Genomic DNA, 22493 nt, shown 5'->3' on the forward strand with positions numbered 1-22493 from the left:
AGAGTGAATGGAGCGAGTGACTTGGGTTTGCTGCTGTGGGCCTGGCAAGTTTCTCACTTCATGGGTCGAGGACTAACGTAGATATAATTAATATTAGAAAATGTCATATTGATGGGATTCAATTAATTCGATTTAGGGATCCCGATTTAGTTTAAGCATGAGCTTATTATCTGACAATAGAATGTTTGTAAATCTTTTTTTTGGCAAAAAAAACCAAAACATACAAAAATTGACAGGAGGATGAGGGCGTTTTTTTTAAATAATTTTTTTTCTAAGTACTTTATTTTAACATGGTTATCTACATTTATGCTACCATTTTGAATTTAACTAATTGTTCATGCATGCTTGCGATGATCAAATAGTAAAATTGTATCATAATTTTATAGTTTTTTGTTCAAAAATTAATAAATTTCAAGTGTGCATGACAATGATAATTGGAAAGATAATGTCTGGAACCAGTGAATAAAGATGAGTCTATTTCGTGCTTGCTTACCTGGATAAACCGCCCTTTCCTCACGAATTGAACATATTTAACTCATTGGCTGATTATTAATAATTATATAATGTCATTTTGTACTTTGTACCATTCTTCACTGTCTCTATTCTAATTATGCTAATTGTTATCACTTTTAGAAATCAGAGAAAGAAGCGATAACTTGAAAGACAACAGTTTGGGATTTATACAACATGGCAAGTCAAATAAAATTGCATCCGCTGATGTGGATTCTATTGCCAATTATTATGGGTAAGAACACATTAAAAACATACTAAATGCACATGCTCAGAACGTACAAAAAATACTCCTATAAAATCAGTGTCGATCAATGTGTGAAGAGGAAAGATTCAATCAATATTTCATTGTAACCAGAAAGGAAAACTTTTTTCAAAATCTAGTAAAATTAACTACAAAGCAATAATTTATCACAAAAATTATGGGAAACAGTTCTCACTCATTACACAATGAATTTATTGTAAATAGATCAGGGAGAGTTAGACCACCACGATCAAATAATTCACGTTTTAGACTATCTTTTGTTCCAAATGCTATTCATATTTTTAATTCATGATTTAAGAGGAGTTTGTAATTACCAATGCCTTCACTATTCATACCTGTGCAGTATATTATAAATATTTTTGTGTAATTTGTCTTATACAGTAAGTATTTTAAATATGTTATATATGGTCTTTTTATATTTATATTCTTGCCAAGGAAGACAATTTTCATAATGTAATTTTATTTGTTTTATGACGAATAAAATTTTATCTATCATAAATCCACACACACCTTATCATAATACCTTCTTGTAAAATTGTAAAACTGCAATAGGAATATATATATATATATTATACTGTAGTTTAGAGAGTTTTCCTGATTTTTTCTCATTGTTATCGATGTTGTCTTATTGTTTTTATGAGAATTTCTATAATAAATAATATCGAATCTTTGTATATAGTTACGTAATAAAATCTAAATTTCTAGAATAAATATTATTTCATCAACAAACTTCATAGTTTAGAAAGTTATCTTTTTTTATTGATGTTGTCTTATTGTTATCAGATGTTTTTATGAGAATTTCTATAATTAATAATATGGAAACATAAAATTAAATTTTAAATTTCTAAAATAAACAATATTTCATTAACAGCAAATATAGAAACATCAGCAGCAGAGAAATATTGCACATTTTACAAGAATCACGCCGATTATATTGAGATAGACGATATGGATACTGGGCTGATACAAGCTGACAATAAGACGGTGATATGCACCAATGAAGAGGAGACTTGCGCTGCGGTGTGGCATAATGAAACTATAGATGGCGTCGTACAAATTGAAATGATGTTTCAAGGTAATAAGAACATGCTACTTTTTTCTTCAATGTATTGTCAAAAAAAAAATATTTTTTTTCAAATTTGTGGTGGAATATGCCATTTTGATTTCACAAAATAGTTATTCACTTTGGCCAAAAACTGGAGTGAAAAAAAAATATTTACCTGAAAAAATGTAACATAAGCAAAAAATATTAAAATTTTCTGTCAGACAATGATTTTTGGTTAAAATTAACGGTTTCGTTAAAATAATTGTTTGTTTTTTTACAATAAGTCAATAACTTTATTAAAACTGCAAAATGACTTATTTAAAGTCTGATTTTATTAATCTTAATTTTCAAGTTTTTGGTGGACAATACATCTTTAATAAAATAATTAAATGTCCAATTTAATGTCGTGCAGGACGCCTCTAAGCGCTGAACAATCAACAGCCAAAAAAAGAATTATAATAATTAGTCATGTTTACTGCGTCCACTCATGAAACATGATTGCTATGGTATATGCACTCATAACTGTGGTTATACTGTAGTAAAAAAAAATCTATTTGCTACTCATAAACAATTTATTAAACATAATATCCTAAATGTTTAATTAAACTTTGCTCTCCAATTTAACGTTTATTTTAAGAATATTATTTAAAACATTTAAAAAAGAAAATGGTAATTTATTCATCCAGTTATTTCCTCACAGTATAAACCAGAAATTGACCGATGACCCCACCCACTTTCAACGAAGATAGTCAATCAATTTTGAACAACACAACCTATCAATCAATAAATCAGTTTAATAGAAAGTTCATTGAAACTAGAACTAAAACAGATTGACTAGATCAAAATTAACGTACAACATAATGTAAGCATCATGATAATATGATGTTTTAATTAGTTTAATTTTGTTTTCATTTTTAGCAGATTGTTAGTACATTCACTAGCCATAGTTTAAAATACTAAAGCCCCATCATTTTTATTTTGTTATTTTATTAATCTATTAATTTCGGCGAACACATAAATGTCATTTGTACAAACAGGGTCAAAAGAAATAACTTGATTACACCAAGGAGTGGCAAATGAAGCCAACAGCTTATGTCGCCAGTTTGGTGTGCCACTCCCAAAAAAAAAACGGATTTCGGCAGGGGCTAAACAGGCTTTAGCTCCCCCTCCCCCCTAAAATTTAACAGCCATGTCTTTTAAAAATAAAACAATGACTACTTTTATTTTTCTGCAACCCGACGGATCGTTTTATAATTTATGAAATATTTATAATGCTGGATCTGCCCCTGAAAACATACAAAAATGAAAATAAATTCATATTTTCATACTGTACAACAATTACTGTAAGTCACTTTCATAGAGAAAGTATTTTGTTTGTTTTCACTATCGTTATACTGTTAGTACTTTTATGCAACATGTACAAGCAGGCTACTTGAAGTCTTTTTATTATTGTTGCTAAGTTTTATAGGCTGACTATAAACCTTAGGTTAATATTTTTATGTAAATGATGTAAGCCTTGCTGTACATTATTATACGTGACCCCATAGTACTGTTGATCAGAGTTGATTAGAACCACATTGCATGTGGCACCAGCTGCTGGGAATTGAATAGAATGAATGTCTACAAAGAGAGTTTATGATAATCATTATTGTGTAAATATGATGAGAATTTAGCTGGGGATTCATTGTTATGTCATTATTCAAATTTTATTGACATAAAATTATATAATGTAAATTCATACTATCATTCTTATGTTTGGTATTGATTTGTATTTATTTATTTATTTATTTAATCACACTCTTGTTTACAACAAGACCAGCCAATTCTGGCTTATGAGTGAACAAATATATAATATAGCAATTAAAATAAACACAGATAAAAACATCAAACAAAATAACAAGTTTTAACAGTCTTACAACACCAAATAAATAACAACCAAACAAGCAAAGGACTCAATATTTTTTGTTGGTATTACAATTAGTAAAGTCAACCGTACCATCATAAAAAAAATTTCAAATTCTGGAATGGGTGTTTTTGTTTTTGCCTTTTTATGCAATGCCAAAATGATAACTGTTGCATTTCTGTATCAAGGGTAGTCCCAAATGAACCTGTAGGCAGTGCTATTATATGTAAATATTTATGTATTAATGTAGGTAGTATACTTTGCCATGTTCTGTACAACCTTATATCAACAGAACCGTACATGCCAACATGCCGTTTTGGCCGGGAGACTCCCATATTTTAGACTCATCTCCCGGCCTAATATAATATTTTGCTCCCGTTTTTCCCCATTTTCTCCTTGATGACAAAGAATGTGTGGTTTTCTGCATTAAAATATAACAAAAAGCCTTATACACAAGCAAATTTACGATATTTAATCCATTGTATACGACCATCTGCGGTTTTTTTTTAACGGAAAGGGAATTCCCCTCATAAAGCCACCATGTGATACCGTCTATGACGTCACACACTGCACTCCTTGCCTCTCGATAATATATAGAGGGCGCTGTTGACCTACAAAAACACCACCTCCCGTTTTTTAACTTCAAATATTGGACCTCTCCTTCTTCTTCTGTTGGAGCTAGTTTAAAAAACTAACTGGATAGGAAATATAATCAAAAAACTCAAAAAAGGAAACTTCAATTGTAATTGGTTAATAATAAGGAACGTAATGTCTACCTAAGATGAATAGCGTAATACAGTAGATGAAGATGATAATACTCTTTTTTGCAAAACAATTGCAGTTACAGTATCTCTGATTGAATGTATCAGTTGTTCTTCTGTATTTTTTTGCATTTGAACGATAAGATATTATTTGTCATTTTAACAAGGCGCAAATGAAATTTGGTTGGTTGGTTTACATTTTGATTTACATACAATATACAATGCAGAACATTAGCTAAACCACAATTATGCAATCACCGATAGACCATAATTCAACCATGGACCTATGATTCAACTGTGATAGAGATAACATGTGCAGTAAACATAGCCACAGTTTATAGACAATTTATACTCCACATCAGCATGCAAAAACCATACAAGATGATTGCTTATATACCAAGCTGCAACCCTTGGTTTTATACCTTTTATGTGCCCCTTGTGATTTATGTGTTTTGGAGTTGACCCTATGCTGACCTCATGTTTCTGCCAAGAATTCTAACCTTTTTTCATGGATACTAACTAACATACAGTCATACATTAAGTCTGTCTATACTATAGTGTGATGTCCCCAAATATGGTAGTAATATGCCCAAATATGGTAGTGATATGACAACATCATGTCCATATACTGCATGGGCACATCACATTTGTTTGTCACATAAAGTTTGATAGTGTAGACAGAGCTTTAGGATGGGCAATAATTTAGCAAATATGGTACAGTAACTGAATAATTTTTTATTCATAAATGGGAAAAACAGACAGATGATGCATGTACAGTAAGTTAATAGCATTCAATATCCTGGATGTTTGTGTTAACTACATTTGATTTCATAGTACATATTATCTTGTACACTATATTACTACAATATACAATATTATATCTGGTTCCTTTTTATAGTACTGTGCCAGAGGAGCTGTCATATCAGAATTATGAATAAATAACTAAAAATAGGAAAATGAATGTTGTTTGTACTGTATAACCCATAAATCATTCTGCCATGACCCACAGATTCCTGTTTGGAAACATTATATTTAACTGCTTAATTCAAGTACTAACTTGGTTTTTGCTATCATTTACATGATAAACTAGAAAGAAATTTGAAGTAGCGCCAGGAATGAAACAAATTAAGGTCAGATGATTCCAAGTCTTAAAATGATCTGAAACGAATCGATATTTTGTATAATTTTCTATTTCTCAATAAATCTCAATATGCTATTAAAAATTTCAATTTCAAAAGAATATAAAAGTTTTGATTGAAAATCTTCCTTTACCATTACTGCATCTAACGATGAGAATGCATCAATGGAATTCATTTTGTCCGCGTAGTTAATTCAACTTTGAACTTTGAACACACAAATAGAAACCTCTGACCCCACAGGATTCTGTATTTAAATTTTTCTTTTGGAGGGGTGGGGGTTGTTTACATTTAATCTTGACCAATGCAACTACAGTATCACAAACAATACAATGTTGTGAGTATGCGGTACATAATAAAATATCTCTTACTAGAATTGCCTTCTTTTCCAAAAAATCTACTTAATTCATATAAACATTGTTTTCTCAAAAAACAATATTCTATTTTCTTAAAATACAATCCTCTATTCTAAAGTATATTCTACAAACGTCCTAAAAATATAATGTACTATATAAACATATAATCTGTATTCAAAGAAAGTATGTTATTAGTAGTAATATATGCACGGCGAAGTCAAATTATGGGATAAGTGAGTTGTCCACAAGCTCATTACGTTTGACGGGAATAGTATATATTAATGCTTAATCCTGTATGCGTCTCTATGCTTCCTAGTGGTTCAGGATCTTGGTGTAATTACAGTACCGAGTCCACCGGGTAAAATCTATCCTATCAGCCTTAATTAATAGCAAATTTAACTGCACTGAAGCATCTTCTAGCGTACAGTATGCTTGTTTCAATTTATTCACATTTTTCCGGAATAATTATTGTCGCTTTGAATTAATTTTGTCGATGTTTAGATAATATTATAGAAAACATTAGCAGTTTTGGTATACCTGCACACTTTGAGCTAATTTGCAGTCATTTTTTGCAATGCAAAATTGTCTAAATTACTGTATCAAACTAGTTTGACGAAAAAAAGTTTGATGTGTCTAAATATGATTGATATGCCCAAATATGGTAGTGATATGACATCATCATGTCCATATATGGGCACATCACATTTTTTTGTCACATAAAGTTTGATGCTGTAGACAAGACTTAATGTATAGTATATCTGTGAATAATACTATTACTACAGTACGCAAGCATCTAAATTCTTATGCTATACACTCGGCGTTCAAAATCAAATTAACACCTAGAACAACTCTATAACCCTTATCACAGTAGACCTTGCTCTATGGTTGTACAGTAGTGTCAGTCAGGTTAAGTTCAGTTGAAGCAGCAACTTAATAAATGTAAATACAGTACAAATTTATTCAATAAAACAATTAAATCGGTTTGCTGATTAAATTTACTGACATACGATTAAATATTAAGTTCAATTGACCCTTTAAAGTTGTTCATGTTGACCATTATACAGCTTGTAAACAACACATTTCACATACAGTGTATAATACCTAGATAAGGTCTTCAGTTTTTATTTTCTATTCATGTATGTAAAAAATTATAATTAAAATCATTTTGTTATGGATTAACCAGGGCTGTAGCCACCAGTACGGTTGGTAAGGTTTCAACCTGACCAGTTTTTCACAGAGGCCTTTAACAACCCAGTGGCTTGAACAGAGATTGTTCTCTTTTATTGCGAAAACCAGACCACTTTATTTTTCGTGACTACATCACTGTTATTTAGTGCATTATCATTGGCTCTGTTTGTGCTGAAAAAATAAAAATAATCGATTTTTCCTAAGTACCACAAACCACAGAATTGACCACGTTGCAACTGAAAATGTTCTCCGACGTTAATCGGTTATATGGTAATCGCTTTTTAAAAATCATGTCAGTCATCCATACCCACAACGCAGTTCAAGTTATGGAAGGCCGATGAGAGTTGGTTTGTTTACATCCTATCGCTGCCTAAAATTGCCTGAAATTTCTACTCCAAAATGGCAAAATGCAGTTAGTTAACTCCAAACAGCAGTTAGTTTAAAGAGCAGTGGTTTTCTGGAAAAAGCAAGTGAATGAACTATATGAAAATTAAGTACATAATTCTATTTGACATGCTTTATTGTAATTCCGCATTATTGCTAATGTTAAGATCCTCCTCATCTAAGATAAATTTAATGACTCAAAGTATTTAAATGTATTAGCTATTATTAGTATAATATGTGTGAAAACTCCTGTTTTCAAACTAACATATTTTCACATGAACTTTGTCATTTAGAAAGAACCAGTCATGTTATGAACTCTCTGATATTTCTCAATACGCTCGATCGGTCAGTTAAAAACAACATCCAATTTATAGATACATAATTATAATTTTCATTTTGACCAGATGTGATATAGAAAATTCTAATCTAGTTGTCTACCTTGGCTTAAGTAGGATGCTAATAATTCTCGATCACAATATTTTAGTTCTTTAAAGATATAATGTTTATGACTATGACTAAAGCTCTGTTTACACTACCAACCTTTATGTGACAACAAAAACATTGGGGTTTGTGGCGTCACTATTCTGTAGTATTTCAATTGATTCGAGAAAAATTAAAATATGCATATATATATATATTGATGTTACACGAGGAATTCAAACCAACTGTATTTCTGAATATTTAAATTATTAGAACATACAACAGCAATTTTATGTTTAACATGGAAGTGTATGGGAAGTAGATTTGCAGCTCATTAATATGTTAATATGTAATGAACTGCCTCAAGCTACTTGACAATAAACTCAACACGGCAAAGTAACACACTTTAACCCAACTGTCAGCTTTTATTGAATTCCAAATGAGTGATGATATACTAATGAGCATTAGACCTGATTTAAATGTCCGCAGCTCACCAAACTAAGGAATTGTGGGAATGATTGATGCGAATACGCTAAGTATTTAAGCTAGATTAGTACAATATTTCAAACAATCTAATTGTAAATTAACATTTCAACAATATTCTGTATGAAATATAATATTTGGAAAAATTTAATTATATATTTGATTTTAAATATAAATTAATGATTAATACTAAATAAGAATACAAATACTAATAACTACAAATTCATAATTTATTTTATAAACAATTGTAGTAGATATTTCTTTGATTAATAATCCATTAATCCATAAAAAGTCCACACATAAATTTAATATTATGACGATACCACTATCTTGGAGGGGCACTTGTGGTTTTTATTAATATTTTTCAAGGTGTTCTACCATCAACAAGTCCGTAGCGAAAGATTAAAAACAGACGAGGCAAAGATGCTTTAAATATAAATATTAATTTAAAATATGACGATCGCTGCTGGGGAATTGGGTTGGGTGGTGAAAATTGAAATTTATGCTGGCTACGGCCCTGATATTCAGGTACCTACTGTACTGTATGTTGATTGTCAATTAAGATAAACTAGGAAGGTAATAGACAATCAATTATAATGTTGAGTTGATTCAAATATTATAAACAATTCATCCATTTTTCTGTACCAAGCTTTCCAATTAATTTTTCCATTTCTTGTCTTAACTTCTGTCTATAATATCAAACTAGTTTGACAAAAAAAGTGTGATATGCCCAAATATGGTAGTGATATGCTTAAATATGGTAGTGCTATGACATCATGTCTATATGGGCACATCATATTTTTATGTCACATAAAGTTTAATAGTGTAGACAGAGCTTTACTCAAGAACTGTAATGTATTGTAATGTACAAAGAATGTTTTGAAACATTATCTTGGATGTAACTAAATCTGACATATTGAAAAAGAACTAAATACCTCTAATACTTTAACGCCATGCTGACATTTTGTAGAGTAATTCACAAATTATTCTCAATTACTGATTTCTAAAGAATGGACAGTTAGTGCAAAATCTATTATGTACTCAAATATTAAAATATTTAATAATTAAGAATTATAAGAACAGGACATAAAAAAAAAGATTAAAACCTGTAAATATTACAGATTGAATGAAAAAGAATATTTAGGTGATCATTTAGAATAAAATGATCACCTATTGTTATTGTATAAAATCTTTATTATTATTTTTAGGTGATCATTTAGAATAAAATGATCACCTATTGTTATTGTATCAAATCTTTATTGGTTTTCCGCAACGAAGTTGCAGGAAAACCTCTTGTGATTGTACGAAATCATCAACTTTTTATTAGTTATCCGCATTCAGCGGATAACTCCTTGTAACTGTCCTGTTTCATCATCTTTTTTTAGGTGATCATTTAGAATAAAATGATCACCTATTGTTATTGTACAAAATCTTTATTATTGTTATTATTATTATTCTTCTTCTTTCTGTACACTTTTTGTTTAACAATTATCTCAAAAAGTTGAATAACAATGATCACAAAAATTTCACAATGTCCTTCAAGTACTTTAACTTAGCCATAATAAGCTTTTCAGCGTGATCACTCAACCGTGACGTCATTAATACGCGATTTTGTGAAATCACACTATCAATCATATCTCCATAACTCTTTATCACATATCAATAAAATTCACTATACGTAAACTTCAGGTGAAGGATAAAAATATTACCAAATAAAAACTTACATTTTTCAAGGTCATGCATGTGAAATTGCGCGTTAAAAATTTAAAAAGCTCCAAATTAAGTTTTGATCAATTTAGAGCATGAGTTAGGCCATTTGCGTGTTTCAAAAAATTACTGCGCAAAAATGCGTTTTTGCGTGCGCAATTCTTAAAATGCGTAAAAAATATGAATTTTTTTTACAAATCGTATTCTACTCACCATCCTTAGTACATTCACCAAATTTGAGTCTGTTCCGACGTAAAATAACGCTATACGAGCAGGTTAAAAATGACAAAATGCGCACATTAATTGTACAAAAGTGCTAAAAATAGTAAAAAATAAGGCCTTTTTAAAATTAATATAACTCTTCAGAATGCACGATGACCCCCAATTTTTTTAACTTATTCTGGAAGCCAATGAGTTGTAGATATAAATGTATATACACATTAGACGTACAAAATGGTATGACGTCATCATTTGGCCACATGAATTTTTAAAATAGGGTTTTTTCCCCTTTTGTAATGGACCACCATATTCAACAGAGCGCAACTCGCTTATCTGTGATCGATTTTCTCTAAATTTTTAATATATTCTACCTCAACCAATTATGTTACTTATGAGTTGCCAATATTTTCATTTGGATGATGTCATCACGTCTTAAAATTTAAATAACGATGGTTACGTAATTTCACCTACAAGGTATACTTGAATACCTTACAGCTCTTCTGAATTAAAGTTGACCTTGATGTTTATAACTTATTATGAGAGCTGGTGAAATGTAGATATGAATTATTATAAAAATTAAGCCTATCGGATGTTGTGACGTTATCATATGGCCAGTTAAAGTTAAAAAGTAGTTTTTTCATCTCTTTCGTCAAAATTATACAATTTTTAAAGAGCGCGCACCGCCCTTCTACGTGCCAAATTTTCTTCCAATTGTTATATTTTATTGCTCAATTCATTATCTTTCGATATTGTTATCCACAAGTTTATTTTGATAATGTCATCAGTGCCGAAAAATTAGAACATGATGTGTGTCCGTAATTTCACCAATGCTACACTGTATATAGATATACAGTATATACTGTACATAATGTATATGGCATATAATAGGCACAGCACTATAGTATAACCGTATAATAGGATGGCATACATCAACATTTTCTGATTGTATTTTAACATACGTGCATGTTTAAAAAATATTAATGTCAATAAAATTATAAAAATGATCACCTATAATTCGTCAAAGTGACGAATTAAATTCTAGTTAGGTGATCATTTAGAATAAAATGATCACCTATTGTTATTGTATGAAATCTTTATTGTTATTATTATTCTTCTTCTTTCTGTACACTTTTGTTTAGCAATTATCTCAAAAAGTTGAATAACAATGATCACAAAAATTTCACAATGTCTTTCAAATACTTTAACTTAGCCATAATAAGCTTTTCAGCGTGATCACTCAACCGTGACGTCATTAATACGCGATTTTGTGAAATCACACTATCAATCATATCTCCATAACTCTTTATCACATATCAATAAAATTCACTATACGTAAACTTCAGGTGAAGGATAAAAATATTAACAAATAAAAACTTACATTTTTCAAGGTCATGCACGTGAAATTGCGCGTTAAAAATTTAAAAAGCTCCAAATTAAGTTTTGATCAATTTAGAGCATGAGTTAGGCCATTTGCGTGTTTCAAAAAATTACTGCGCAAAAATGCGTTTTTGCGTGCGCAATTCTTAAAATGCGTAAAAAATATGAATTTTTTTTACAAATCGTATTCTACTCACCATCCTTAGTACATTCACCAAATTTGAGTCTGTTCCGACTTAAAATAACGCTATACGAGCAGGTTAAAAATGACAAAATGCGCACATTAATTGTACAAAAGTGCTAAAAATGGTAAAAAATAAGGCCTTTTTAAAATTATTATAACTCTTCAGAATGCACGATGACCCCCGATTTTTTTAACTTATTCTGGAAGCCAATGAGTTGTAGATATAAATGTATATACACATTAGACGTACAAAATGGTATGACGTCATCATTTGGCCACATTAATTTTTAAAATAGGGTTTTTTCCCCTTTTGTAATGGACCACCATATTCAACAGAGCGCAACTCGCTTATCTGTGATCGATTTTCTTTAAATTTTTAATATATTCTACCTCAACCAATTATGTTACTTATGAGTTGCCAATATTTTCATTTGGATGATGTCATCACGTCTTAAAATTTAAATAACGGTGGTTACGTAATTTCACCTACAAGGTATACTTGAATACCTTACAGCTCTTCTGAATTAAAGTTGACCTTGATGTTTATAACTTATTATGAGAGCTGGTGAAATGTAGATATGAATTATTATAGAAATTAAGCCTATCGGATGTTGTGACGTTATCATATGGCCAGTTGAAGTTAAAAAGTAGTTTTTTCATCTCTTTCGTCAAAGTTATACAATTTTTAAAGAGCGCGCACCGCCCTTCTACGTGCCAAATTTTCTTCCAATTGTTATATTTTATTGCTCAATTCATTATCTTTCGATATTGTAATCCACAAGTTTATTTTGATAATGTCATCAGTGCCGAAAAATTAGAACATGATGTGTGTCCGTAATTTCACCAATGCTACACTGTATATAGATATACAGTATATACTGTACATAATGTATATGGCATATAATAGGCACAGCACTATAGTATAACCGTATAATAGGATGGCATACATCAACATTTTCTGATTGTATTTTAAAATACGTGCATGTTTAAAAAATATTAATGTCAATAAAATAATAAAAATGATCACCTATAATTCGTCAAAGTGACGAATTAAATTCTAGTTTTTTTTTTTTTTCTGTATTCTTCTTTCTTTCTGTCATTTTTGTGTCACGCGTAACTCAAAAACGTGTAAACATAACATTTTATAACTTTGTCAACATGTGGGCATTCACGTGAAGTTGTGCACCCGCTATTGTGAATGACGTCAGAGTTGCGCAACGTGACTTACGCGCGTTTTTATGAATTTCGCGTATTTAACATAGATCGAAAACCATATAACATTTTAATTTGAAACTTAGAAAAAGTTTAAGTTATATCTTGCGCTAACTGACTGTGGGAAAAAAATGGCATCTTTCACACGAAGTTACGCGCGCACACGCGTTTAAAATTTTAAAATGCGAAAAATCAATTTCTAATCAACTTTCTACGCGTTTTATGTCATTTTGAGCATGTCAAAAATTCCCACGCGCGCGCATATTTTTACGCGCGCGGTGCGCACGTAGCGTTGAAAACAATTTTTTTCGCGTGATTTATGTTTTTCCAGCCTTTTCTAGTAATTTTACCAACTTTTAAACAATTTCGACTTAAAATTAACGTCATACGAGCACGTCGAATTGGATAATTTACGTACGTTTTTGATGAAAAAGTTCAAAAATTCCTTAAAATTTGTCAAAATTATACCTTTTTTAAAACAGTCGTAGTTTCTAAACTAAACGGTAAAAGTTATTTTTATTACGTATTCTGGAAGATGATGAGTTGTAGATATCGTATCATGCATCAATATTGCTAACAGGACATTGTGACGTCATCGTATGGCCATGCGAAAATAAAATATAGGATTTTTGTATCTTTCGTCATAGAGTATCACATTTAATAGAGCGCATCTCCACTTATCCGTTTTTCATTTTAACCCAGATTTTGATATTGTCTAGGTCAATCAACTACCTTTCGCATGGGTTAAAAATATTTTAATTTTTTTGACGTCATCATGTCTAAAAATGTAAATAACGTGGGTCACTTATTTTCATCTTTACAGTAACTTTCAATCTGTTATAGCTCATCAGAATAAAAAGCGGTAATCATGATTAAAACGTTTTCTGGAAGCTATTGGATTGTAGATACGAATTCATGTAAACATTTTGCCAATCGGATGTTGTGACGTCATCATATGGCCAGTTGAATAAAAAAAGTCGTATTTTCATATTTTGCGTAATAGTTCATCACATTTAAAAGGGCGCGCATCTATATTTTACGTATTCAAATTTCTTCTACACGGTAATATGTTGTTGCTGAGATAATATCCTTCCGAAATTATTATTTTAGTGTTTCATTTTGATACCGTCGCCATGTTAAAAAATGGAATAAATGGCGGGTCCCGTAATTTCACCTATTCTACACTGTATGTAATATGTATACAGATTATACTGTTTATACTGTATATACTATATGACAGTTGACACAAAATTGACAGAATTCAGCACTAACAACATATCATATTCTTCAGATCAGGTCATAATGCCATAATCTTTTTCTGTGTGCAAAATTCTAACGTATGACGTGCACGTGGCGTTTGTCGTGCGGATAACTAACTCGTCAAAGTGACGAGTTTCATGTCTAGTTTATCTTCTTTCTTTCTGTATGATTTTTGTGTATCGCTTTTCTCTGAAACTTGAAAACATAACATTTTGTGAACTATGTTAACATTTTGACATTTATGTAACGTCGTCAAGCGAAGCTTTTCATGATGTTTACAATTGCGCAACGTGACGTACGCGCGATTTAACGATTTTCTCGTATTTAACATAGGTCAAAAACCAAATAACATTTTATATTGAAACTTTGCACAAATTTAATTTATATCATGCGCTAACTTTCTGTGGAAAAAAAATTGCGTGTTTTACACAAAGTTACGCGCGCACGCGCATTTAAAATTTCAAAATGCGCAAAATTAATTTATAATCAATTTTCTACGCGTTTCATGTCGTTTTAAGCATGTCAAAAATTCCCACGTGTGCGCACATTTTTACGTGTGCGGTGCGCACGTAGCATTGAAAACGTATTTTTTTCGCGTGATTTATGTTTTTCCAGCCTTTTCTAGTAATTTTACCAAATTTTAAACAATTTCGACTTAAAGATACGTCATACGAGCACGTCGAATTGGACAATTTGCGCGCGTTTTTTATGAAAAGGTTAAAAAATTCGTTTAAAATATGCATTTTTTTAAACAATCGTAATTTCTAAACTAGACGGTCAACTTTTTGTGGATGGCATATTCTGGAAGTAGATGAGTTGTAGATATCGTATCAGGTATTAATATGGCTAACCGGACATTGTGACGTCATCGTATGGCCACGCGAATATAAAATTTAGGATTTTTGTATCTTTCGTCATAGCTCACCAGATTGAATAGAGCGCATCTCCACTTATCCGTTTTCCATTTTCACCCAAATTTTGATATTGTCTAGGTCAATCAACTGTCTTTCGCATGAATTATAAATATTTTAATTTTTTTGACGTCATCATTCCTAAAAATTTAAATTACGTGTGGCATTAATTTCATCTTTACAGTAAATTTTAATCTGTTATAGCTCGTAAGAATAAAATTTGATAATCACGATTAAAACGTTTTCTGGAAGCTATTGGATTTTAGATACGAAATCATGTGAAAATTTTGCCAATCGGATGTTGTGACGTCATCATATGGCCAGTTAAATGAAAAAAGTCGTATTTTCATCTTTTGCGTCATAATTCATTGCATTTAAAAGAGCGCGCATCAATATTTCACGTATTCAAATTTCTTTTGCACGTTAATATGTTGTTGCTGAGATAATATCCTTCCGAAATTGCTATCTTTGTATTTCATTTTGATGCCGTCGCCATGTTAAAAATTGCAATAAATAGCGGGTCCCGTAATTTCACCTATTCTACACTGTATGTGATATGGATACAGATTATACTGTGTATACTATATATGAATCAAAATAATAGAATTCAGCAATAAAAACATATCATATTCTTCAGTTCAGGTCATAATGCCAACGTGGACACTTCCTTTTGTCCTCAACCTATCCCCTTAATGTTCGGTACGGTAAGGTACGTCGTTACACGTTCATGTTGCACCACTTGCGCGGCGGAAAAACCAAACTCGTCAAAGTGACGAGTTACATGTCTAGTTGTTATTATTGTTTCTGGGCACTATTTTGTGTAACAAATATCTAAAAAAGTTTAATGTCAATGATTACCAAAATTTCACAATGTCTTTCAAATACTTTAACTTAGTCCTAATAAGCTTTTCAGCGTGATCACTCATCCGTGACGTCATTTATACGCCATTTTGTGAAATCACATTATCAATCATATCTCCATAATTCATTATCACATATTAATGAAATTTATTACACGTAAACTTCAGGTCAAGGGTAAAAATATTAGCAAGTAAAAACGCACGCGCACGTAGGGTCATGCGCGTAAAATCGCGCGTTCAAAATTTAAAAAGCTCAAAATTAAGTTTTAATCAATTTAGAGCATGAATTAGGCCATTTGCGTGTTTCAAAAAATTACTGCGCAAAAATGCGTTTTTGAGCGCGCGATTCTTAAAAAGCGTAAAAATACGATTTTTTTGTAGAAATCGCATTCTACTCACCATCCTTAGTACATTCACCGAATTTGAGTTCGTTTCGACTTAAAATAACGCTATACGAGCATGTTAAAAATGACAAAATGCGCACATTAATTTCACAAAAGTTCTGAAAATAGTGAAAAATATGTCTTTTTTAAAATGAAAATAACTCTTCAGAATGGACGATGACCCCTAAATTTTTTAACTTATTCGGGAAGCCATTGAGTTGTAGATATAAATGTATATACACATTAGACGTACAAAATGGTATTACGTCATCACATGGCCACTTGAATTTAAAAATTAGGTTTTTTTCTCTTTTGTCATAGATTATCACATTCAACTGAGCGCATCTCGGTTATTTTGCGCCCGATTTTCACTCAATTTTTTGTATATGATTGCTCATTTAATTATCTTTCTCATAAGTTGTCAACATTTTTATTTCGATGACGTCATCACGCGTAAAAATTTGAATAACCTAGGTCGTGTAATTTTAGCTACACCATACAATTGAATATCTAATAGCTCTTCAGAATTAAAGGTGACCTTGAAGATTATAACTTATTATGAAAGCTGTTGAAATGTAGATATGAATTCATATAAAAATTAAGCCTATCGGATGTTGTGATGTTATCATATAGCCAGTTGAAGTTAAAACGTAGTTTTTATATTTCTTTAGTCGAAGTTATACAAATTTCAATGAGCGCGCATTGCGCTTCTACGTATCAAATTCTCTTCCAATCCTTATATTTATTTGCTCAATTCATTATCTTTCGAAATTGTCATCTTCGAGTTTATTTTGATAATTCCATCATACCAACAAATTTGAACATGATGTGGGTCCAGTAATTTCACCTATGCTACACTGTATATAGATACAGTATACAGTATATACTGTACATATAGGTACAACTCAGCACTATAAGTGTATATGCATCATGTCATAGGATGGCGTACATCAGCTTTTTACGATCGTATGTTAACGTACGTTCATGTTTAAAAAATGTTAATTTCATTAAAATGATAAAAATGATCACCTATAATTCGTCAAAGTGACGAATTAAATTCTAGTTTTTTTTATTATTTTTTTTCTTTTTATTGTTTCTGTACACTATTTTGTGTAACAATTATCTCAAAAAGTTTAATGTCAATGATTACAAAAATTTCAGAATATCTTTCAAATAATACAACTTAATCCTAATAAGCTTTCCAGCGTGATCACTCATCCGTGACGACATTTATACGCCATTTTGCGAAATCACATTATCAATCATATCTCCATAATTCATTATCACATATTAATGAAATTCACTACACGTAAACTTCAGATCAAGGGTAAAAATATTAGCAAATAAAAACGCACGCGCACGTAGGTTCATGCGCGTGATATCGCGCGTTAAAAATTTAAAAAGCTCAAAATTAAGTTTTGATCAATTTAGAGCATGAATTAGGCCATTTGCGTGTTTCAAAAAATTACTGCGCAAAAATGCGTTTTTGCGCGCGCGATACTTAAAAAGCGTAAAAAATATGAATTTTTTTTACAAATCTCATTCTACTCACCATCCTTAGTACATTCACCAAATTTGAGTCAGTTCCGACTTAAAATAACGCTATACGAGCACGTTAAAAATGACAAAATGCGCACATTTATTTTACAAAAGTTCTGAAAATGGTGAAAAATAGGTCTTTTTTAAAATGAAAATAATTCTTCAGAATGCAAGATGACCCCTGATTTTTTTAACTTATTCTGGAAGCCATTGAGTTGTAGATATGAATTCATGTACACATTTTACGTACAAAATGTTTTGACGTCATCAAATGGCCACTTGAATTTAAAAATTAGGATTTGTTATCTTTTTGTGTAGATTATCACATTCAACAGAGCGCATCTTGGTTATGTGTGCTCGAATTTCGCACAACTTTCAGTATGTGCTTGCTTAATTAATTATCTTTATCATGAGTTGACACTATCTTCATTTTAATGACGTCATCACGCGTAAAAACTTGAATAACGTAGGCCGTGTAATTTCACCTTCGCAGTAAATTTGAATATCTTACAGCTCTTCAGAATTGAAGGTTACCTTGATGATTATAATTTATTATGAAAGCTGATGAAATGTAGATATTTATTCATATAAAAATTAAGCCTATCGGATGTTGTGACGTTAACATATGGCCAGTTGAAGTGAAAAAGTAGTTTTTTCATATTTTTCGTCAAAGTTATACACAATTCAAAGAGCGCGCACAGCGCTTCTACGTGCCAAATTGTTTTCCAAATCTTATATTTTTTTGCTCAATTAATTATCTTTCGAAATTGTCATCTTAAAGTTTAGTTTGATAACGTCATCATGCCAAAAAATTAGAACATGTGTCCCGCAATTTCACCTATGCTACACTGTATATAGATATACAGTATATACTGTACATATTGTATATGGCATATAGGCACAACTCAGCACTATAAGCATATAATAGGATGGCATACATCAACATTTTCCGATCGTATGTTAACGTACGTGCATGTTTAAAAAAAAATTAATTTCAGTAAAATGATAAAAATGATCACCTATAATTCGTCAAAGTGACGAATTAAATTCTAGTTTATATTGATTTTATACTAACATTTGATTAAATGTGCATATTAAAGCTCTGTCTACACTATCAAACTTTATGTCACAAAAAAATGTGATATGGACACGATGATGTCATATCACTACCATATTTGGGCACATCACACTTTTTTTGTCAAACTGGTTTGATAGCATAGACAGAGCTTCAATGAGAAATATGTTATAGCTTAACAATGCGCGTTGCTAGAAATAGCAGGAAACAGACATACCCTTTTTCCTATTGAGTACAAATTAATTTTCTTTGTGGCAAATCCCTGTATGATGTATTAAAGGCCAACAACACCATGTTTTTGATTGATAAATATCAATCAGGTTACCGCAGTACTACATCAGGTTATTGACTCAACATTATGTTACTACTATAATTACCATAAGGAGAATAATAGAATATGCTGGCACTATCTACAGTAGGATATATTATACATTAGTAGCAGCATTATTTTCATTTCAATTTTATGATTCAAATCATTCAAAGTAAATCCACTTTTTATGTTCCTTTCAATAGAGTAAATGTCAAGAAAAGGGGGTTTCAGACACGCTTGCCTTTTTGTATAACTATTTAAGTGAGTCCAATGTTGATATTTTTGTCAATAGTTATTCTTCATTCAAGACTCATTGTATTCTTTTTTTAAATAATTGTGCTCAATAGGCTAATTTTTACTATTTAACACATTTTTATTTAAGTTTGCTTCATATAGTGTTTATTGTATTAATATTAATTAAAAATACAAGTTCACATTACAACATATAAAAATTACATTAAAATATTTAAAGTATAATGATAAAATGTTATTTAAAAATACAAAACAAGTGCTGTGAATCATGTGTTTATACATACTGTAAGCCTACATAATAAAAAATAAAAACAGTGGTTTTTATTTCAGTTTTAAAAAGATTGTTATTCTCGAAAAAACATAGATATAAACAAGAAATATTTCTTACAAAAAAACGCCGCTCGACATTTTAAAATTAATCATTGTTCTTTCTTCAGATATATTAATAATTTATAGAAAATATGTTTTTGTTACCATGGAAACGTGTAACAAAATAAAAATATGTTGGTTAATAGCAAAAATACACAAAATCTAACATAGCTATTTAATTATAAATCACATCATGCCCATTTTGGTGGGTGTTAGTAATCTAGTTGTATTTCATTAAATAATTGATATTTCTGCTAATTTTCAACAGCATTTGAAAGAAGACATGTGTACCTTTCCAACAATGTATTATTTGCCAACAAATATTAATCTACTAATTAAAAAATGGCATTTAAAAATGGTCAATTTTGAACTTTAATGTGCTGTGTGTGTGTGTGTGTGTGACCTCAACCTGTAGGCATGCAACTGAATACCCTCTAGAGACAATGTGACTTCACGGTGGTACAAGTGAGGAAATTCTTCCGCAGTCTGTTGATTCGCGTCAACCAATCAAAGGGCGAGAATCCAAAATCATTCAACCGTGAGCCCTCATAGACTCTTTTCCCAGACGTTTTTTGAGTCCAGCAGCTGGGACCTATAAATTATAGTCAAGTTTACAAATTCCCAAAACTGTCGGCCTTAGAACTATAGCTACCGAGATGATAAAGCTTCTTAATGAGTATGTCCTCTTGGGACATTGCTGGCTAAAGCCGCAGCGCGAAAAAGGAAATGATTGAGGGAACTTATTCATAATATTAATAGTAGTAATCATGGATAATAATAAACATTTTTCAGACATGGTACATAAATTATAGCAAACGACATAACGTTGTCTTACAGTAAATCATAACAAATCCACTGGGAGATTAACTATTTATTAAACTACATGGTTATCGATGTCATCAAAGTTAACTCTCAAACATTGGCTTTTCTATCGCATGTTGGATAACATTAAACATTGATCATATAATTTCATACAATAATCTTTGATAAGAACCTGCTTTATGCTTAACTGCATTGTTCTCAATAAAAAATTAATGCAGGTTTATGTAGTGTGTAGTGTACTTTTTGCATATGAGTTAAAAGTTAAATGCAAAAGACATTTCAGTAGTTTAGTGTCTTAGGCTCTGTCTACACTGTCTATACTATACACTAGTTTGACAAAAAAAGTGTGATGTGCCCAAATATGGTAGTGAGTGATATACCCAAATATGGTAGTGATGTGCCCAAGAATGGCAGTAATATGCCTAAATATGGTGTGATATGACATCATCATGTCTATATATGGGCACATCACATGTTTTTCTCGCATAAGGTTTGATAGTGTAGACAAAGCTTTAGCCAGATTGATACTTTAAGGATATATATTACCATCTGTTAAACACGATTGTCAAATTGGCCATTTTAATGTCACACATATAGTTATTTGAACACATTTATTAGAATTACAATATTCCACAAGGAAAAATGGCTACAATAGCAACAATTGGTATGAACAAACATGTACAAACTCTTCACATTTTAAATAAAAAATCTCAGATTTATATTTAAGTTTTAAACTTAAAGACATAGACCACACCTGTTAGTACAGTATTTAACTATGTTCATTTCCTACAACTCAACAATGTATGTCAGTTTTTGAGATTTGGTTTGTCATAAGTGACAGCATGGAGTTATGGTGACAGTGAAAGGCGAGTGACAGATGATGCTGAGTGATGAACCAGGACCTAACTCTTAAAAAGATAGAAATAGGGATATTAGAATTAGCAGTTGTCTACCACCTGAACCTAGATCTTTAAGCTCTGTCTACACTATCAAACTAGTTTGACAAAAAAAGTGTGATGTACTGTACTGCTTAATGGTAGTGATATGCCCAAACATGGCCACATCACATTTTTTTGTTACATAAAGTTTGATAGTGTAGAAAGAGCTTTACCCTACAGTATGCAGATGACAATGTTATCTCAATGAATGAATATTTTTAACCAGAAGAGGATCATTATAGTGAGAATGGGATGCATGAGGTTATGTGGCCAGGGCTAGGTGGCCTGAGCTAGGTGGCCGATGACAAAATGATATGTAATCATTTTATTTTATAGATCATCCAATGTCAAGAAAGAAGTCAAAAAGTATCACTATTTTTCACATTTTACAAATGATTTTCTTGCAGGATGTTTTAACGAAAAGTCGGCAATATCCTGTGAAGAAGGTTGCAGGGCTGTAAATGCCCCTACACAGCTAAAAGAGGGCAACAAGACTGTACATTACTGCTGCTGTACCACGAACATGTGTAATGCAAATGTGTCTGATGTGTACGTTCCTACGCTGCATCCTCCGTTTGTCCCCGCTGTCCCAGGTAGGCCTACTGTATAATATCTATTTTTTTT

The 22493-nt window shown here is 31.1% G+C and overlaps 2 protein-coding genes across 2 annotated transcripts in view; both read left to right on the top strand.

The window, feature by feature from the left end:
• Positions 1-22493, top strand: part of LOC144849713 (putative malate dehydrogenase 1B) — an 87870-nt gene that overhangs the window by 41724 nt on the left and 23653 nt on the right. The window lies entirely within an intron of this gene.
• The window catches only part of LOC144849495 (uncharacterized), a 40467-nt gene that overhangs the window by 239 nt on the left and 17735 nt on the right, over positions 1-22493 (top strand). Inside the window, exons 2-4 of the mRNA XM_078706424.1 lie at positions 634-745; positions 1647-1850; positions 22277-22462. Of these exons, the coding sequence (XP_078562550.1) occupies positions 688-745; positions 1647-1850; positions 22277-22462 (448 nt within the window). The 5' untranslated portion in view covers positions 634-687. The remainder of the gene's footprint in view (positions 1-633; positions 746-1646; positions 1851-22276; positions 22463-22493) is intronic.

Source organism: Antedon bifida, chromosome 1, assembly GCF_963402885.1.
Source record: "Antedon bifida chromosome 1, ecAntBifi1.1, whole genome shotgun sequence".
Taxonomy (NCBI): domain Eukaryota; kingdom Metazoa; phylum Echinodermata; class Crinoidea; order Comatulida; family Antedonidae; genus Antedon; species Antedon bifida.